The sequence below is a fragment of the Triturus cristatus genome, chromosome 6 (genome assembly GCF_964204655.1).
Source record: "Triturus cristatus chromosome 6, aTriCri1.1, whole genome shotgun sequence".
Lineage (NCBI taxonomy): Eukaryota > Metazoa > Chordata > Amphibia > Caudata > Salamandridae > Triturus > Triturus cristatus.
Window position 1 is genome coordinate 191,912,144 of NC_140589.1, and position 20,321 is coordinate 191,932,464.

General features: G+C 43.5%; 1 protein-coding gene across 1 annotated transcript in view; it reads left to right on the plus strand.

Moving 5' to 3' along the window:
- Positions 1-20,321, plus strand: part of RHAG (Rh associated glycoprotein) — a 132,955-nt gene that overhangs the window by 38,545 nt on the left and 74,089 nt on the right. The window contains exons 2-3 of the mRNA XM_085610494.1: positions 7,793-7,976; positions 12,844-12,991. Of these exons, the coding sequence (XP_085466620.1) occupies positions 7,793-7,976; positions 12,844-12,991 (332 nt within the window). The remainder of the gene's footprint in view (positions 1-7,792; positions 7,977-12,843; positions 12,992-20,321) is intronic.

Here is a 20,321-nt window from a genome sequence, read left to right on the forward strand (position 1 = left end):
GCAGCATCGAGGAGACCTCACCCACCACCCAAACCACCCAGCAGGAGGCACCCATGGCCCGGCAGTCTCCCAAGACCCCCAGGAACAACACACAGCCTTCCAACGCCGTGTGATGGAGGCCCAGAGGGAGACGGCTGAGCAGGTGCGGGTGGGGTTCGAACTCATGGCCACCAAACTGGACGTCATCCATGGGTGTCTAGGCCCGCTCCATGGTCTCTAACGAGCTCTGACTGACATCGCTGGAGTCCTGACGTGGAGAGAAGAACACCTGTCCGCTCAGAGGGGCACCTGCGATACCAGCCGTGAACTGGCACACATGAGGCTCATGGAGGATGGTGCGGATGGAGGCGGAAAGGATGGCAGCCACCTCTGCACATCAGCGAAATGTAGCTGGGATGTACCATGCCCTGCAGATCATCATCATTGCATTGCTGCCACAAGGCGTGCACAGATGAATGCTGCTGCCCCCACACCATCCACATCTCCGCCCCCTGGTGTGCCATTGCCTCACAGTGCGGCAGACGTATCAACTCCGGCACCTGATGTGTCAGTGGCACACAGTGGCTCAGCCGATACTGCAACACCCACAGGTGGGGCAGAGCACAAATCCGGGGATGAAGACATGGATGGATTTGTGAGCAGGAGGCACTAGCATTCATTTCCGCCGCCTGGCCTGTTTCTGCTTGGTGCCGCACATGGCTCATGAACTTCCACTGACCCCCGATACACTCCGATGCACTCTCCTTAGACAGCGACATGGACTGCCATATCCTGTTTGATGACCAATGACATGGCGACCAGAGTGCGGACTGTACCCTTCCTCTTCTGCAGTACTTGTCATCCCCGGATGGACTCTGGCTGGCCCTCTACGGGCCCATATTGTGTAGTGTGCTCGGCATTGCCCTGTACCGCTCCAGCTGCAGAACTGCACGGGATGTGGAATAAACATCCAGTGACGCACTGCTGTATCTTGTCTTTCATCGTTCATGTATGAATGTGTGGATGAATGTAGGGACAGTGATTTTCCTTGCGTCAATGATGCTGATCCTGTGGGATGCCAGTCAGAGTGTGCTACATTGCATACTGTGTACCAGGTCCCGTGAACACTACAACAGGGACTCACGCATCAGTCACTTCCATGTCTGGACATGGACTGAACCACGGCCAGAGCCCACGAGTCATTGTTCCAAGCCCTGCACTGGTTGGGTGTATGGCAGGCCAGACCACTCCGCTTACGCTCCGAGGGGGGCCCTCATTGCTACCCGTCGCAGGCGTACTCACTGGTGGTGCGCAGTTCACTGGTCTAGTTGTCAGCATTTCACAGCCACTCCCTCAGGGCAGGTTTGCCCGCACACCACACCCATCCAGCAGAGGCGTCACAGCCCATGTGACTCCGCTAACATAAGGGGCCGACGACTTCACATTCCCCTCTGCCAGTGGTGACTGGATGACGGATGCTCCATAGTTCTCAATCATAAATGGCCCATGAGTTAGTGGCACCCGAGGCCTTGCGGCCGTCACAGGCATACCACCACGTGGCGCTGACTGGGGTTGCACAGGGTTAGTGCCACCCAGAATATTGCGGCCGGCACAGGCACCCCGCCACGGGACGGTGACTTTGGGTGCACTGAGTTAGTGCACCTTAAGCTGCTGAGCGGGAGTGCAGCCTGCGATGATGCCCCATCCTGGCAGTCTGGACAGCTCAGGTCTTGTGAGACCTGCTGGACCCCAGTGTAGGCCAGAGCCAGCAGGCAGCACGGGCCTACTGCCTTGTGTCGTCGCTGCCGGGATCCCAGAGTTAGTGGCACCTATTGAGCTGAGAGGGTGTGCAGCCTGCGATGATGTCGGGTGCACTGGTATGTCCTATGCCATGGAATAATCAAGACCCAGCACCTAACGTGAGACCTGGTGGCCTGCGGAGCAGGGCTGTATGGCGTGGAGGGCTCTCTCTCTGTCCTTTGATGTGCGCAGGACACACCTTCTCATCATGATTCTCTTCTTGCAGGCTGTGACGTACGGGTTGTCCCGAGGGGAGCCACCATGTGTCTTCATTTCATTTCAGTGTTCATTTTAATAAAGTTTCATTTGTTGCTTCGAAAGTGAATGTGTGATGCTCATTTTTGTGATGACACATGCATGTCACCAGTTGTGATTGTGCGACATCAAGCTGATTATTTCATACATGTTTAGGTGTAGCTGATGTGGCATGTCTTTAGTCGGGGGTGCCGGGGAGGGAGGATCCTGGGGGTGGTGGTGGCGGGTGTTGTTGCCCTTTCGGCCCTCCAGGCTGCATGTTCCGTTGCCTTGGTGCATCTGTTGTTCTTCAGGTGTGGCTCTGGGCTGTGTTCCCTTTTGTGGTGCAGGCTGTGGTCCGACTTTGCACCAGGTCAGAGCAGGTGTTATTTTCCTGCTGCTAATGCACCTTATCGCCTGTTTTGTGTTCTTATCACAGTTCTGGCTGGTCGTTGTGAATGTTGTGGAGGGGTGTTGTCGCAGCTTTTGACATGGGAACGCCTACTCTGCTCTCATTAGCGATAGTTGCGGGGGTTATCTGTGGCGATGTGTTTTGCGGCTGCTATCGCGGGTAAACTGGTGCTGTGGGATGTTAACACCAGCTTGTGATTGGGGCGATAAGTTTATCGCAACTTTGGCTGCGATAAAATGCCGTTATCTCAGCGATAGATCCTTGTGAATATCCCCACAGCTGCTTGTACTTTGTTACATTACATTTCAACTTGGGAAGCATTCCAGAGGTGAAGAATTGTCTTTTGCATGCACTCACCCATGTAATTTAGTGTGTTCCCAGATTTACTAAATAGTAAATGTGGAAATGCATTAAAATGCTACGCCTTCCCCAAAGAGGTATAACAATGAGAAATATAATTATTTCTCCTTGTGATTTCCTCTTTCCACATGTGCTTCATTCTGCAGCAAACATAGAAAGAGGGAAATGCCTCTAAGGATTGATTTTCTTGCACTGTGGTGCAAGGCTTACTGCACTGGAGCAAAGATACAGTGGGTCAGTGCAAGGAGAGAGCAGAAATGCTCCATATCTTTGTAAATATAGAGCATTTCCACACTCTCCCTTTCATGCAATGCAGTGCAGCAACATTGCTTGCTGCCCTACGTTGCATGAAATATGACCCTATATTTCTTCCAGTCCATAATTTGTTTTGAGGTTTTCTGGTGCTCTGCACTGATATCTATTTTCAAAACACTGGCACTTATTTATGAGAGTACGCCACATAGTGGTGCTCTCAGCCTACCTTTTTAGCACAGCATGAGTGTTTAGCAATTTAAATGGAAATACTACTGAAGCCTAAAGGGACTCATGGACAATGCAAAGGCTTGATAAATCTTGGTTATTGAATTACAAAATAGTAAAACTTGTTGATGGAAATTGCTTTTTCTGCAGGATATCCCCCAAACCTTTTACCTTCCCCATCCTACTTTTTGCTGAATTAGTTTTTGTTGTCCTTATGACTGCTAACCAATGCTAAAGTGCTAGTGCTCTCTCCTTAATCATGGCAATACTGGCCCCAATTGGCATATTTAATTTTCTTATACATCCCTAGTAAAGTTGTATTACATATATCCAGTGCTCAATAATTTAAACATGACTAGTGGGCCTGCAGCACTGATTGTGCCTCCAACTTAAGTAGCCTTTCAAACATGTCTCAGGCCTGTCTGGGCAGTTTTAACCTGCCATTTCAATCTGGAAAAATACACATTTTGCCAGGCCCAAACCTTCCTTTCGAATACATAGAAGTCACTCCTAGGTTTGGTCCTCGACAGCCCAGAGGGCAGGGTGCAATATATTTGAAAGGTGGGACATGTACTTTTAAGTTTTACATGTCCTGGTAGTGGAAAAAGGTTTGAATTTGTTTTTCACTACTGCAAGGCCTATCTCTCCCATCGGATAACATTGGAGCTGCCTTGTTATATTTTATAAGTGTAATTTCCAAATGGAAAGAGATGATTAGTTCATGTATGGTGTCCCTGGAATCATAGTTTTAAATTCTAACTTATGGTAAAGTCCAATTTTAAAATACAATTCTGAAATATTCTAAAAGTTTTCATTTTCTTGCCTTGGCCATTTTATGCCTGCAGCTTGTCTTGTCTCTACTCACATGACTGGGTGTAGTTCCTCCTAGAAAGCCACACACTTAAGAGTGATTGGATGGGCCATCGCTGGCAGGATGGGAGGGAGCAGCTGGGCCCAGCCTCACTCACACCTGAATATACTGTTGTTTGCCTCCACACAAGGAGCCTGCATTGTCACTTCAGCCAGCATGGAGTCAGGGTAGGGGAGGTAGGGAATTACCTGCATTTCAAAGATACTGACAAGAAGCTTCTTCTACCCTCTGGAACCAGTATATCAGTGTATGAAAAAAAGGAACTCAAACACCACCACTTCAGTACAAATCTGTACCTTTTGATACTCTACTAGGAAAAAGGACTGCTGTGCTGTTGAAAGGACTGTCACTCTTCTGAACTGCTACTCTGAAGGAGCTGCTGCCATGCTGTGCTGACCTGCTGCCTGCTGCTCTTTTACCTGGGGAAGAAGAACTGGACCTGCAGCGCCGTCTTGAACCCAGGACCCCGAGTTACTCAAAGGGCTAGTTTGCAGTCATCCTGATCTAAGCCTCAGGAACATAATAGGCTCTACAACAGCTCCTTGACCCATCTTAAGTGAGCTCCTGACTCACAAGAGGTGCCTCTCAGGTCTTGTGCCCTAGGTGTGACTCTTGAGTTCTTAAATTCAAGCTTTTGGGCACTTCACAACCAGAATATACCCAGGACCTGTATTTAAAATGCTACTAGTGGGGCTGTACTACTGTTTTTGTCACCTACAGATGTAGCATTTCAAACTTTTCTCAGGCCTGCCACTGCCACTGCAGTTTACTGCCACTTCGACTTTGCAAGCACAACTACTTGCTAAGCCCTAAACTCCCCTTTTTTTACAAATAAGTCACCCCTAAGTTAGGCCGTAAATATACCTAATGGCAGGGTGTAATGTAAGGAAAAGGTAGGACATGTACATTTATGTGTGGCATGTCCTGGTAGTGACAAACAGCCTATTTCATGTTTCACTATTGTGAGGCCTATCACTCTCACAGGCTAGCATTGAGAATTCCTTAGTATACTTTTAAGCCTAATCAGATAGAAGTAACATTTTCATGTTTGATAAGTTTTGAAGGATAATGATAAATCTTCCTTACTGGTGAAGTTAGATTTAACATTACTGTTTTAGAAATGTCCATTTTAGAAAGGGGCTGTCTGCTGCGGCAACAAATGATGGACGGAATGCTGAACGAATCAGACATTCACCCCCAGTCAAGAGATCTGGGTTAAATACATTGTACTTTTGCTCACTATGCCAGCCCTATTTGGACCCAGCCATATGCAAATCAGTCTTAACCCTGCTTTTCATGGGAACAGTCCAGCCCGAACTGCCAAGCCGGGTCCTCCCTGGACCGCAAACAAGTATGCTGGGACCGGTTTTGGCGTAACACCCCTCATCAGCCAGACTAGCTTGAAACCAGTGGCACAGCGAGCACGGGTTCCACATCTGGGCATACCCATCCCACTTAGGGTGAAAAGTGCTGTGGCAACAAATGATGGATGGAATGCTGAATGAATCAAACATTCACCCCCAGTCAAGCGATCTGGGTTACATCCATTGTTCTTTTGCTCACTTTGCCACCCCAGTTTGGACCCAGCCATATGCATATCAGTTGTAACCCTGCCCCTAATGGGAACAGTTCAGCCCAAACTGCCAAACCAGGTCCTCACTGTACCAGAAACAAGCAAACTGGGACCAGTTTTGGGGTAATTCACCCCTTATCAGCCAAGCCAGCTTGAATCCAGTGGCAAGGGATCCACGTCAGTGCATACCAATCCCACTTAGGGCAAAAAGATACAGCAGACGACAGCAGTTCCACCGCTTGCGCGACTCAATGAAGTACTCTGCACTGCTCGATGATGGTGCATTGCCTTTACTTCAGAGAAGCTTGACGACGACGCAGCAGTTAGATTGCATGGAAAAGATTGCAATGTTGAGCCCTCATCGTCATCGTTTTGCTCTATCCAAGGTACTTTCTCAGTGTGCCCTGCGTGTGTCCTGTAACCGGACTGCTCTCCATTGAGGTCAGCCTGAACTTTCGATTTGCACTGGTGCCTGGCGACCTCAAGCAACCTTTCGATCGCTAGTGACTTGTAAGCACTATTTTTGATTTAGGCTTTAAAAATTCATAACTCGACTTCTACTTACTGGACTTTTGTTTCAGTTTGCTCAGATAAATATTCCCTATTTTTCTAAACCGATGTGAAGTCTTTTTGTAGGATAGAATCTTTGCCTTCCCAAACAGCAACATCTCAGTTTTATCACGATTCAGCTGTAAGCAATTGTACGTCTTCCAGGCAGCTATTTTCCTCATGCAGTTGATGAATCCCAATTTGACCTTGCTACGATCTTGCCCAAATGAGATAACTAATAGGGTGTCACCTGAATAGAATAGAATCTCAAAGCCACTAAATTTGACAATCAACGGAAGTGGGGCCAAGTAAATGTTTAATAAAGTGGAATTCAGGGAAGGACCCTGGTGAACTCCCTTGATGACAAGCATAGTACAAGACTTGAAAGAGTCTAGGGCGATTGTCTGAGTCCATTTTTAAAAAAAGTCAATGAGGCAATGCAAGGCTTCACCATGGACACATACCTCATAAAGTCTATGAATCAAGATGGTGTTAGAAACAGTATCGAAGGCAGATGACAAATTTTGCAGTACCAGCATTGCCAGATTGCCAGCATCCAATGAAAGTCTGATTGATACAGCCACCAGTGTAGTTTTGGTGCTAGGCAAGGCTCTAAAACCATATGGAGAAGGGTCCAATATACCGTGTTCCTACAGATAGTCGAAAAGCTGTTTATTTTCCAGTTCCTCCAAGGTCTTACCTAACAGGGGGGTGATCATCAATAAAAAACATTGTCTCACTACAGTTAAGAATAAGAACACTCCTCTCAAATATTCTTAAGGATATTGATTTTTCTACAATTCTTATAATTTGACTATAACACCCCTCACCTTTTTCTAGGAGTCCAGAATACTATGACGTCCCTTGCCCAGATAACATCTCAACATGTTTGTAACTATGATGCATAATAATCAAGTGATAGCCTTGCTTCCTTTACCATCTTCTGCTAAACTTTTTTTGACGACATCAGCTGAGTACTTTCAATAGGGTCTCCACAAATAAATGACTTAACAAAAAGATACTGAAAAAACCCCACTATTAACCAAAGCATAGTGAACTAGTGTTGGATGTAAGACAAAAAGGACCTATTGCATAGTAAGCTAAAAGACTTTAGGCCTAGGATTGAACTTTGAATTCATAAGTTATCATTTCAATCTCACACAAAATACTGATTTACCCCCAAGGGTATGAAATTGTGAAATTCGGATATGTATTCCAATTTTCATAGTAAAAGTCAATTATTTTCCAAAAATGTAATTTGCAACAAGAAATTATCAACAAACCCAAAATGATGTAGACTCAAATGTAATGGAATCACTGAATATAATTAGGAATCGACGACTTGTAAGATGTGCAGGAGCCTGTAGGATTTCCAAATGCTTCCTTTAGGTGATCCAGAAAATGGATCTTTAAGAACCTTTCAGCTTCAAAGTTGTACCCATGTCCAATTTTTCCATTATGTCAACTCTTCCTTCATAGATACTAATCAAAGTGTTCATTCAAGTTCCTCAGCATTTCTCTTTTTCCTTTACAGTGTTTCAAGATGTCCACGTCATGATATTCATTGGCTTTGGTTTCCTCATGACATTCCTGAAACGATACGGCTTCAGCAGTGTTGGAATCAACTTGCTTATTGCAGCTCTTGGTCTCCAGTGGGGAACCCTGATGCAAGGATTATGGCACCTTCACGATGGGCACATCAATATTGACATCAAAAAGTAAGTTATTTCTCATCTACTCGGCAGACATTTTATTGCTTTATTACTGTATCAATGACGCCTTCAATAATCAGTTTTTTTATATCATTGGAAATTGTCGAATAATTTCTTTTTTGTTCCAAAAACATCATAATGTTTCTCAAACCTAGACCTGTTCCTAAGTGATCTATGTAGTATTTAAAACAATCTATCCATCCAACATTCCTTTAGCAATTTACGGAAAAGTCCATCCATAGTCACCATATTTTAACAATTACCATCACTCTCACTCAGACAGACAGACTTGCTGCTTCTGCAGCCCCGCATAACAACCAACACACCACCATTCCTAGTTATCTCATTGCAAGGGGCAAAGGAATAGCTAAGATGTGAAATCAAGAGAGACAAAAATGAAAAGATCAGACGACAAGGTTTATCAGGCATTGGCTCTAGAACAACACATTGCAACATAGAATGAGATTTCTTCTTCACACAACCCTCTTTAAAAGGTGCTAAATAACCTAAAAACCTATTTCTTTACGGGCATCCCTTTGCTTCAAAGCAAGAGTAGAGTGAAGCCACTCTTTGCAACTTACCTCTTAGTTTCTATGGAAGATTTTGAATCATTACCTACTAGCTTCTGCCTATAGCACTCTATTGATCCCAAGAAGATCTCTCTATAAGTTAAAATGCATATATATGTAAATAAATACATGCTGCATACAAATTTCAAAGGACTTAAGGGCTATTTAGTTTTTAATTGTCCCTTTGAGGGCTATTTAGTTTTTAATTGTCCCCTTAGATATCAGAGACTACATATTGAGCACCAACATATAATGTGGTTGTAGACTTTTCCATCTGCATACTCTGTTTTCTTTGTGTTCTTTTGATTTTGGACATCTAGAATTTTGACTTCATTTTTGTCTGTTTATTTCAGCCAAAGTGTTAAGTCAAAACGTTTCGGAGGGGCAGGCTCTAGCGCTGTGGCTGGTGATGATCCTTCAAAGTCAGAAATGTCATCATAGAGAATAAAGCAGTTGGGTGTGACACCAAAAGCTCTGAGTGGGGCAAACTTGGATTCATTTGAAGTGAAGTCCAGCTAAATTAGTTTTCAGTGTGCAAAAAGCTCTAAGCATGATAAACCTATTTTTTGCCCACCTTGTTTACAACCTTTCTGGCCAAGTCTCTGCACCTGGCCCTCACTGGGTGAAAAAAATGACTCAACTTTTTTCCACGTGATGGAAATGCGCTGTTTGGCCATTCCTGAAGGTCCTATTTCCTCAGGACAAATTTCTTGGCATCAGGTATCACTCCAGCCAGGTCCATGTGGTAAGTTGGGCTCTCTTGGAATCAGGTGTCTTTCTTTTTTATGTGTCCCAAGAGCAGGCAAACAGGAGACTAACCATTTGACCCATGGAGAGCAATTTCAGTCTATGGGTGCCAGCAGGAATCCTTAAGTCCTTTTAATGAGTCTTCGTCTACCAGCAGAGGTGAAAAATCAGGAGTCTTTTTCCAGCAGAGCTTTCTTCGTTTGGTGGAGTCTTCCGTGGACCAAGAATGCTCTAAGAAGGTGGTGGTTGCGGTGCCAGATTTATCCTGTGCACATGCCATTGATTAGAGAGTTTTTACCACCAAATGTTATTCTCTCACAGTCCACCCTCCCTGTTTAGTAGTGCTTCCTCTTTGCCTAACTTTAAATGTACTGATAAGCCAAGTCTAGCAAGGCCAACATAGTGAAATGGCTCTTGGGTATTATTTGATTGTGGAAGTCTAGGACCGCCTAATTCTTGGAAAACTTCAATTATAGTTCTGATTTGCAAGAAGGAGGGACAACTTCTTGCCACAAAATTATCACCCAATATCGTTATTGGATGCTACTGCCAAAGTCATGAGGCGCATCTTACTCAATAGATTGGAAGAATGGGCAGCAGAAAATAACGCTTTGTCAGACATTCAACATGGTTTTAAAAAAGGTTTGAGTACTGTCCACCAATGTTTAAATTTAAATGCTATTATCGGGAAATATACAGTGGCGAAGAAGGGGACACTGTACTTCTCCTTCATGGATCTTTCCGCAGCCTTTAACTGTGTTTCTCACTCATTGCTGTGGAAAACCATGGAGGAGATGGAGAGTGAGTTAGGGATCATTAGTTTGAGAAGGCAACTTTATGCGGATGCAAAGGCCCAGGAACGTTTTAGCAGGAGTGGTAAGTGCTCAGGTAGTTTTAACATCACCAGGGGGGTCAGGCAGGGTTGTGTCCTAGCCCCGTTTTTATTTTTTCTCTATATAAACAGGGTAGAATCCTGCCTAACTCTATCCACCAGAGATACAGCAATGATAGGCTCCCGTCCTCTACCGGTTCTTTTATATGCAGATAACGCTGTGTTAATTGCTAAAACCGGGCAGGGCTTGCAAGCGCTTATAAATGATTACATCACTTTCATGGCGGACTTAGACTTAAGAGTAAACAGCTCAAAAATTTACATCATGAGCTAAATCAAAGACAAAACCCACTTTTTATGCAGAAGGGCAAAAGTTGACCGAAACTCCTATGTTCTAGTACTTGGGGATTCCTTTTAATAACAAGAACTTGTGGACCCCAATGACAGTTAACAGATGCGCACAAATGGAGAAGACTATAAATGGGTTACGCCTATTTACTAAGGAATTAGGTTTTAAAGCGATGAGGGAGCTTCTTAATATATACAGGAGTAAGGTAGTGGCTGTGGCCTCATACCGTGCAGGGGTTTGGGGAATGGCGAGTACACAAAACATGCAAAGAGTGGAGGACACATTTTTAAAGTCCATCCTCTCTCTTCCCCCAGCAGGTCAAACTATGTAGCCCATGCAGAACTGGGCATGCCATTTATTTCCGACAGATTTAAGATAGCCCCCATAGTGCACTGGCACTGAAAATTCCATGGCTGGAATATATGAAATCCGCATGTGAGCTGAACCGTCTACCAAAACTCTTTCTCGACCCAAAATCCAGCAAATTGATAGGGAAAGATCAACTGAAACAACGGTTACAGCATAAGCTATTAAAAAAGTGAGAATTGGTAGAGGGAATAAAACCATCTGTATCGATTTATAGAACTCTAATTCCCCAAGAGGGCTTGAAATCATATTTAACAGTGGTTTTTAATGATCAGCAGAGTTTCATTTTAACACGTTTTAGGGTAAATAAGCTCCCATTGATGATGGGCTTCCCAGATAATTGTCATTCTATGTCTGAGCTATCATTACGCCCGTGTGATAATATGTCCTCAACAAGTAATTTGCTAATGATATTTTTTTGTATTTTTATGTAATACCAAGGAAGAGATATATTTTATCGATTTTTAAAACGTTAAATTTTAGACAATGTAGGCCGGCTCTCTTATTAGTACTACAAGTACACACCCCGCTTGCATGCTGTGCAATATCTTCCTATTTGTGGCAAGTTTTGAAGATCAGGAAAAGTATGCGGGGTGTTACAATGTTGGAAAATTCATTGTAAAGATTAATTCTGGCCGACATACGTATTTTATATATTTATATATACATGAATTGTGTTTTAACTCTTTTGATTATTTTCTTTTTATTGTGAGCTGTACTTCTATGTTACTGAAAAGTAACGAATAAAGCTAATTGACTGACTGACTGTGAAAGTCTATTACCCGCAGCATGTAGCGGGCCACTGTATTTCTATATTTTAGCACCGTGCCTTGTGAGTTTACAAGTTACCCTTCAGGAGTGACTTATGAAGATATAAAGTCTGCCTTTGAGTCCAATTTTCCCTGTCACCTCTCACTACAGTGCTTTCAAACTGCAGCACAGTCAGAACACAAGAGTGACCCTGGTAGGCACATATCTGTGCCATATATGCAAGACATGCAAATATGTAAACATACAAAGCACCCCACATAATACATTTATCTTCCATGCCTAATGTGTATTTTTTGTGCCATATCCAATTGTCTTCAAGGACCAATAAATAGACCAATTCGGCTAAACCAATTTTACTGATGAGCAGTATCACAGGGCACACAGTTGTCATACCAACAAAAATAGGGCCATTAAAAAGGTGAAAATCTGAGGTGCATTTACTTCAGACACATTTTTAAATAATTTGTAAGAAAGTACAGTAAGACACAAGCAAGGCCCCTATTTACAAGGTAACTAGAGAGGAAAAAAGCAGAAAGTAAAAATTCTGCATCAACTATACTGAGTGTATATTGTCCCATTACGGAATTCATACCAATGAGATATATTGTGAGCAAAGTTGTTGCACAGAAGTGAATGCTACTTATTAAATTCCCTTGCGCTACTCCCAAACCTTTTGCAAACTCCTTCTGCTGATGTATGCAAAGAGGGCGTCCATCTTTGATTGACTCAGCCTCTCAGTTCAGTACTGCTGTCCAGAGCTACTTACTGAAAGGTCAATTAGGACGGAAATAATACATAAAAAGGACTTTATTTCAAGGACCCAATAGTCACTATCAGCTAATTTATAGTTTCTTTCCTTGAATTATTCGCACAAAAAAACTGCTTTGACCCGTTACCCGGAAAAAGCAACAATGTTGTGGAATGTGCGATTTTTTTTTTAAAGTAATGTTTTTCAAAAATAACCAAAACGTGGTATAGTGTAATTTGTTTTTGTGAGTTTCATTACAGTAAAACACAAAGAGAAGTGAAACCTTGTACACAAGAGAGGCACAACACTGGTAAAATCAAATTCACCAGAAGATTGCAATACTCAGAGGAAAAGCTTTGTAAAACAGCTAGAGATAGTCAGGTATAATCCACATCTAATACAGGAGTAAAACTCTACTGATAGAAAAAGAGTTTATGAACAATCCCGAAAATGTCCATGTTATGTGTATATATCCCTATTTCTTCCTACAGAATGATAAATGCTGACTTCAGCACAGCAACGGTCCTGATTTCCTTTGGAGCCGTTCTTGGTAAAACAAGTGCCGTCCAGATGCTGATCATGGCAATTTTAGAAATCACAATTTTTGCATGCAACGAGCACCTGGTCGTGTCTCTTGGGGTAAGTACATTATCCATTTAAAAAAGTAGTAGTCACTTGAACTATATGAAAAACATTGTGTGCACTTGTAAATCAGACTTACCTGTACACATGACTGCACTTGCAGCTTTGGTCAATTTACAAAATGTGGCCATGCCAATGTACATTTGTTCCTATGTAATATTACCCACAATTGTGTAATATTTTGATGAACTAAATACCAAGCAATTGATTAGTAATGAGGGTATAAATGCATGGCATTCCTTGTGACCAATCAAACACATGGCCGTTCATACACTCCTCTCTAAGCCTTCCTTCCCCAGAAATGAGATTTACATCAGTCAAGGGCTGGTGTAAATTGCTTTGGGCGTGGTATAGAATAGCACAAAACTTCACTGATCTGTATAGTAAAGGGTTTATCCATATAGAAAATGTGATCACTAAAAAGTATTTTCACGTGGTTTACTAATGTTTTTCCCTGGAACTCCGTTTCGCCTATCGTGACCATGTCCAGACAGCCTGTTGATGTATAAACATAATTCTGCTTGTCTGCTTGGAGTTAGAAGACTAGGGATGTACAGCCATTAGAAGTCTTTTTGTTGCCTTTTGAAGTTCCATATATTTCTCCTGTGCCTGTCCCTGGCTGTCAGCCATACTTGGCGAGCGGTTTCATCCCTCGCCTGCTTGTAATTGCAATCAGCTATCCTCAGGGCCTTTTTACTAAATTGGATTATTTTGCACCGTGGATTGGGTTGGCAGCATACCCTTGCTTTGGGTTCGGGCTGAATCTTAAATTTTATGCCTAGCAGTTCTGGAACCAGTTTTGACCATTTTGCTGGTATATTCCCTTCAGCAGAGTCACTATTGAGTGCAGGCAAATTGTTTTTCCAAGCTGACAGGCCAGATGTGTTAATTTTATTGCATTTCAGTCGGCTTAGGAGTGTGTGGGTTTCCTCCCCATTGAGTGCACCCAGAGGTTTAGTGCACCTAAAAGTAACCGTTTGCATTGATATAATGGTAAACAATGGAAGGTGGTCACTGGTTAGTTGTACTGGCTTTTGAAAGTCCACCACTTGTTCTTGCAGGAAATGGCTCAAAAAAATTTCGTCTATGGTCGATTTGGGTTTTCTCTGGCTGTCTCTGGGCATGTAGTCATTTGCTAGTTGTGCCGCTTGTACTGACGTTAGACTGTGAGTGTTTAGAAATCTATTGAGCAAGTTGCCTGCGCGGTCCCTAGTGCAAGAGGCATCTGTTTCTAGTCTCAGATTATGCGTATTGTAGTCGCCTGCCGTTATTATCCTGCAGTTTGGGTGATTGCAGAGCAGTGCCTCCAGTGTGTTGACTAGTTATCTCATCTTGTCATGTCTCCGGCTGTCTTTGCAATTATAGTAGATGTTCAGAGTAGGATCATTATGGGGGATCCGTTCAGTTTCATGTCTTGCCTGTATAATGCTTGGACAATGTCCGTACTTAATGGCAATTTAACTGATGTTATGGAGATACCCAAGTTTACGTATATGGATAGGCCCCCTGATGGCCTTCCAAATACATCGTGTTTTTTTGCTGGATGTTGGAATTCCTCGAATCCTGGTATGACCAGGGTGGCGAGTAACCAGGTTTCCTGGAAACACAGTAGGACCCCCTTCTGTAGGAATTCAAGGGCGTCCCTGCCCTGTAGCAAAGTTTTCAGCCTAAACACGTTTCATGATAGCCACTCCTTGGGGAATAGTGATGCACTAGGCATGCCCCCTAGACCTCAGAGCCAAGCTCTAGGGTCTCGATCCATGTAAACAGGGAGGCCCTCAGTGGACATGCATGATTGTCATGCTCACTGAGGTAGGTATCTAGAAACCATACAGATGCTTTTAAGTGGCTTGCCTGGAGATCAGCATAAGGCGGGGGAAGCACTCTCTCCAGAGACATGTGGAAGACTTCCTGTCCAACATACCACATACATTTCCAGTAGTGTCCCTGGTAACCTCTGCTAGGTACAAATTATCCAGGCATACTGTTGGAACTGTCATGTGACATCTCTCCGGCGTTCCAATGGCTCTGTACATAATCCTACATAGCAATGAATTATTATCAGGGACATAGAACTCACTGAACTACTGTACACTTTATCGTATTTTCTCTTTGGGCAAAACATATTTCCACTGAAGAAAGCTATTCCACCTTGCCCTCATCCTGGGATGGACAGTTACTCCTGGCCTAGGCTGGAGTAAATCTCTGACCATCGGCGGTGAAAAGGTCGTAATTTAATCTGAGAATGCCAACAAACATATGTGTTAGTGGACTTTAACAAACTTATGAGATGAACCACACTTTGTAACCCCAGTCTTTTGCTTTATATTTACCATTGCAGATTTCTTTGCAATTGTGGTAAAGTAATCTAGAGTAGTAAAGCCATTTAACTCCGCCAGGCATCCTTTTGTGAATTTCTGGTGAGTATACAGAGAGGCATTTTTAGCAGTAAATATACATTAACAGATAAAGAAAACCTTTCTGAATGGGCCCTATACACTTTTGGATGCTATTGAGTCGAGATGAAAATCACCTCTAATGTTACTATTATATAATTAATCATTGGTACAACCATGTTGTTGTTTATACTTTTCTCAGTAGGATAAAACGAAAAGAAAATGCATTTGTATTTAAGTCTAGGCAACCATATTGAACATTGAAAAATATATTTAAATAGCTTCACAGCAAAAAAATATTTTAAATGGAACACACAATTTATATTTGTAAATAAGCTTGTATTACACATGGTAAACATTTTCAAAATGGCAATATGTATATAAGTAATGGAATAACAACCGCATAGTATGAAGAGCTGCTCCGGCTCAACGCTCAGAGTCTGGTCGTTTGATGTGTATAAAGGCTGATACTATAGCCCCGAAATAATATGAGTTAATGCATCAAATGCAGACTGCACAGGTCAGAAACAGTGAGCAGAAATTGCCTGTGTTAGCCACGTGTGCCATCAAAAGTTCCTGCATGAACTCAGGAGAAATTCCAAGCTATATCTATGAAATGTTCTCACCTCGAACGCCAAAAAACAGGAGCTTGAGTCTGCGCTGAGCCAGCACAGCTGTTTATGATAAGGCCCCTGGTGGGGGTGGGGGTGGAGGGGCTGAAATCAGTTGCACGACATAATTTCCTTTTTCGTGTTTTAACTAAAGAGAACACAGCCACCTAGTGGCAAGTAAGAGCAACTCTTTTCTACAGCTGTAAGAGTGATGGAACTATATTCGAGAGCATTTCCTTCAATTTAGACCTAGGATCTAAAGTCTTTTTGCAGTTGCAAACACTGGCAATCACAAACTCTGAGGGTCGGTGACCACAAAAGGGGTTTCAACAATGCACGAAAGCGCTTTTACAAATTGGAAAAGTCTTCCCGGCACCGAAAATGGCTATTGCAACCTTTCGAGCCAAATTAAGCAGAATCAAAGGGCCATTTGTACATTTTTTTTTTGTTGCATATTTATATAGCGCGAACTCGACCCGAAGGTATTGGAGCGCTTTACATAGCACCGTATTTACATTACACATTCAGGCACGGGGAGATTAAGTGATTTGCCCAGAATCGCAGGATGTGGACGCGACCTCGAGGCTCGAACTCTAGTTTCCAGCACCAAAAGGCAGCGTAGCGTTTGCGCTGGAAACGGCCCGATTAGCAAAACAGGGCGGTTTCTGACCTCAAAAATGTTTCTTCATAGGTACAAAACAAAAATTTCAATTTGATAGCATGTTACTGAATCACAATTTGTGTTTAGCATCCCTCCCAATTACTGAATTGTAGTGCTAATGAATGGTTTGCGACTGATTTATGGTAGCAAAACATTAAGGGGCAGATTTACAAGCCACTTGCGCCTCATTTACGCCGCCGTTGCGTCACTTTTGTGACGCAGCGGCGGCGCAAATCCTGCGCCATGGTGCGGGGTACTTACAACGTGACGCATCTGGGAGATGCGTCACTTTGTAAAGCCCTGCGCCACATGTAGACGTTCCTGCGCAGGGGGGGGCGTTCCAGCGCAGGAACGCCTCCTAAAAGCAGCTGAGTGAAATCTCCAAGATTTCACTCAGTCACTTTTAGACCCATGCTCCGTCATTGTAAATGCGGCGCATCCATGATGGCGGAGCTGTGGCGCACAATAACTGGCGCATCCCTGCTGATATGCAGGGATGCGCCAGTTATTGTAAATATGCCCCTAATTTCTTAGTGAACCTCAGAGATGGTGGTAACCATTCACAAATAGTCCCCATGTGTCAACTTCCCCTTTGTGAATGTTGAAATATATATTTAAAGAGGAGACAGTGGTCTAACGGACCACTCCCTACTCTAAAAAAATGAAACGTAAACATTTAATTTTATTTTTGAAACACTTTCTGTTTTAGTTTGAGGAAAATGGGCAGATTGCGTTATTCAAAAGCTTTATTCAAAAGCAATCACAGACATAGTCTGATGTTCCTGGCAGGCCATCATCCTTGTGATGGTTGTAATTCATCTGGTAGGTCTATTAGCGCCTCCATTAGGAATCTCTATTTGGAGGTTGTATGTATTCTTTCATTAGAAATTTCTATTTCCCTATGTTGGTTCAGTGAAAATCGCAATTAGTAAAAGGCAATTACTCTTGTTCGTTCGTATTGACCTACATTACCTATCACTGCTGCAATGGAAGTGCAACTATAGAACATTTTAAAATCATTGTCCTGCTTCTCATACCCCATGTTTGAACAATCAGAAATGTCCATGTTATATCTTTCCTAGTATACTTGTAATAGATTGTTGGTGATTGTCAAACATCATTACAGTACACTACTACTGGCCAATATTTGCCACTAGTTTGAAACTCTACGAGAGTACTTTAGGTAAAACATGATCACGCAGTTTAGTTTTATCATATGATTTTGCTCCACAAATAAATATTTGTTCCTGTGTGTCACCTATGCATCCATAAAATTGATGAGGGAGGGGGTCCTACCCATTTAAACCCCGAAAATTCAATTACCCTAAGCAGTTTTGGGAGTAACTTAACAATTGTTTTAAGGATGAGGGAAAACATTTCAAAGCATTGGTGACTAAAATAAAACATTAATATATGGGTGCTGGATGCTTTATTCATGGGCACCCATACAAAATGCTGACTGGATTTAAAATTATGGTCCGCAGGTAACACCCAGTACCTGCAGAAGATGCATGAAAAACTAAGGGGCCTATTACAATGCCGCCCGACACCGTAACGGTAAACGGGACCAACCTCCAGAGGTGCAGGCGGTGCTGTCAGCAGCACCCGCCGCAATGAAAAATATTCATGTTGTGCATTGGCACCTTGTGCATGCCAATGAAGGGGATTACCATGGGTACCCCCCCCCAAGTGCAGTCATCAAACTCCCACGCCAAAGGGGGCCTGCAACAGGCCCCCGGAGGCATTCTCCTCATGCCTTTCCATGGCAGAGTCTCCGCCATGGAAAGGCATGTCACGGCAGGCATGCTAATATGGATGGCGGTCCATATTGTCTGACGTTTCCGCCCGGCTGGCAATCCGACCGGCGGAAAAGTGGCGGATGGTCTTTCCATCCGCAGTGGTGCCCCTTGCCATACTAATATGGCGGGGTGTGAAAATCGATATTTGGCCGGCGGCGCTGAGGTTCTGGACTTTTAAGAGTCCAGAGGTGTCAGGGAAACAACACCCAAAGACCCCTGAGTTCCTTCCTGTCTCGGTGCACAAATAAACAGAGACGCGGGTTTCTCGATGGTGGCGTCAGAGACCAAGATTTATTTACTGCAGGGACACAGAAGTCATAGGAACCACACAGAGGCAGAATCTACGAGACTGTTCAAATTGCATTAAGTGGGTTGTTCCTTAAATACACGAAAAATGTCTTTAGGCAACATTACACAAATATTTCTCATGCCCAACCCGGTATCCCAAACAAACAGTAAATAGACATCAAACAATAATTAGTCGTAGGTTTTCGGTATTCGATCAGGTCCCCTTGTCAGTTTTCCATTCTTTGCCCGATCCTCCCCATCATAAAAATCGCAACCTCCCCATTTTAAAAGCCCAGAAGGAGAGGAGCAGAGCCAGGTGCAAAGGATTGAAAAGTAGGATAAGAGGTGTTTATGGATCATAAACGGGCATGGCTACCGTCTTCGGCCTTTCAGTCAGGACAACGGACACGAGAACCAGTATAGCAGGACTGGCCTCAGGCAAGGGAGGCAGTTTGATTCTGCCTAGTCATGCAGCGTCAGCCTTTCTCGGGGCTCGAGCTTACGTGTCCTTAACAAGGTGACTCTGCCGGGGTCATTGCCCGTTCATTGACTATGTGAGGGCAAGAAACAAAATGGATGCCGTAACTAAAATGGATGCCATGACTTTACAACAGAATGCCCTATTTCTCAGTGAATTCATGATAGTTGCGTAGCGAAAATACTGTCATGCATATAATGGATCATTTGCGGTTCATTGGTACCAAAATCGTGTCAGTACTACGATACCGAATTCACGGGTTCGGATCGCTACAGAACCTCAGACCGTCCTTTTGCCCTTACATATGCAATAACTTACTCTATGTCAGAGTCCATTTCTATGTTCATCAGGTCACTGATATGTTGTTGAAGCATTACTCTATCCCGTGGCGTATCTCTAAAAACAGGTGGTTTTCTTACGCATGTTGAAACGCAGAGACTACATAAGGCAGGACCACACTGAACAATGAGACAGCACGAAAATAAAAATACCAACGCAACACCAGTGACTATCAGAACCTTCCATCCCCATGCAGATAACAGGCTCCAGAACCATCCCATTAATGACCAGTCACCTTCCTCTACATGAATAGAGTCAGAGATTTTGTGTAACTTAGAGATGGCCTTGTATACTGTTGGCGCATTATCTGGGATAAAAACACAGCAACTCGATTGGATCATCTTACATACTCCACCTCGATCTGCAAGTAACACATCAAGGACCATACGGTTCTGTAACGTCATGAGGCGATCCGCTTGAAGCTCAGCTGTCAGGTTACTAAGGGCACCCGCAGTTTCGGTGATAGTGGATTCAACTACCCGTGTTAGTTGACGTAAGTTTCTACTGTTGGCCATAGGCCCCCAGAACGGAAGGAAACCTTTGAAGAAGTCTCCTGCTTCTTGGCCAGCAGTATCTTCTTTACTGAAAACACCTCTCACAACTCTAGTTTTGTGATAGTCCGGTGCAGCAGTGTATGTCGGAGGTAACAGTTGAGCGATATAACATGAGCCTGAGAAGTCAGCAGGCAGCCATGTGTATGCTCTGTCTTGGCAAACAAAATAGGTACCCTTAGCAGCTAAGAATGCAGGGGAAGA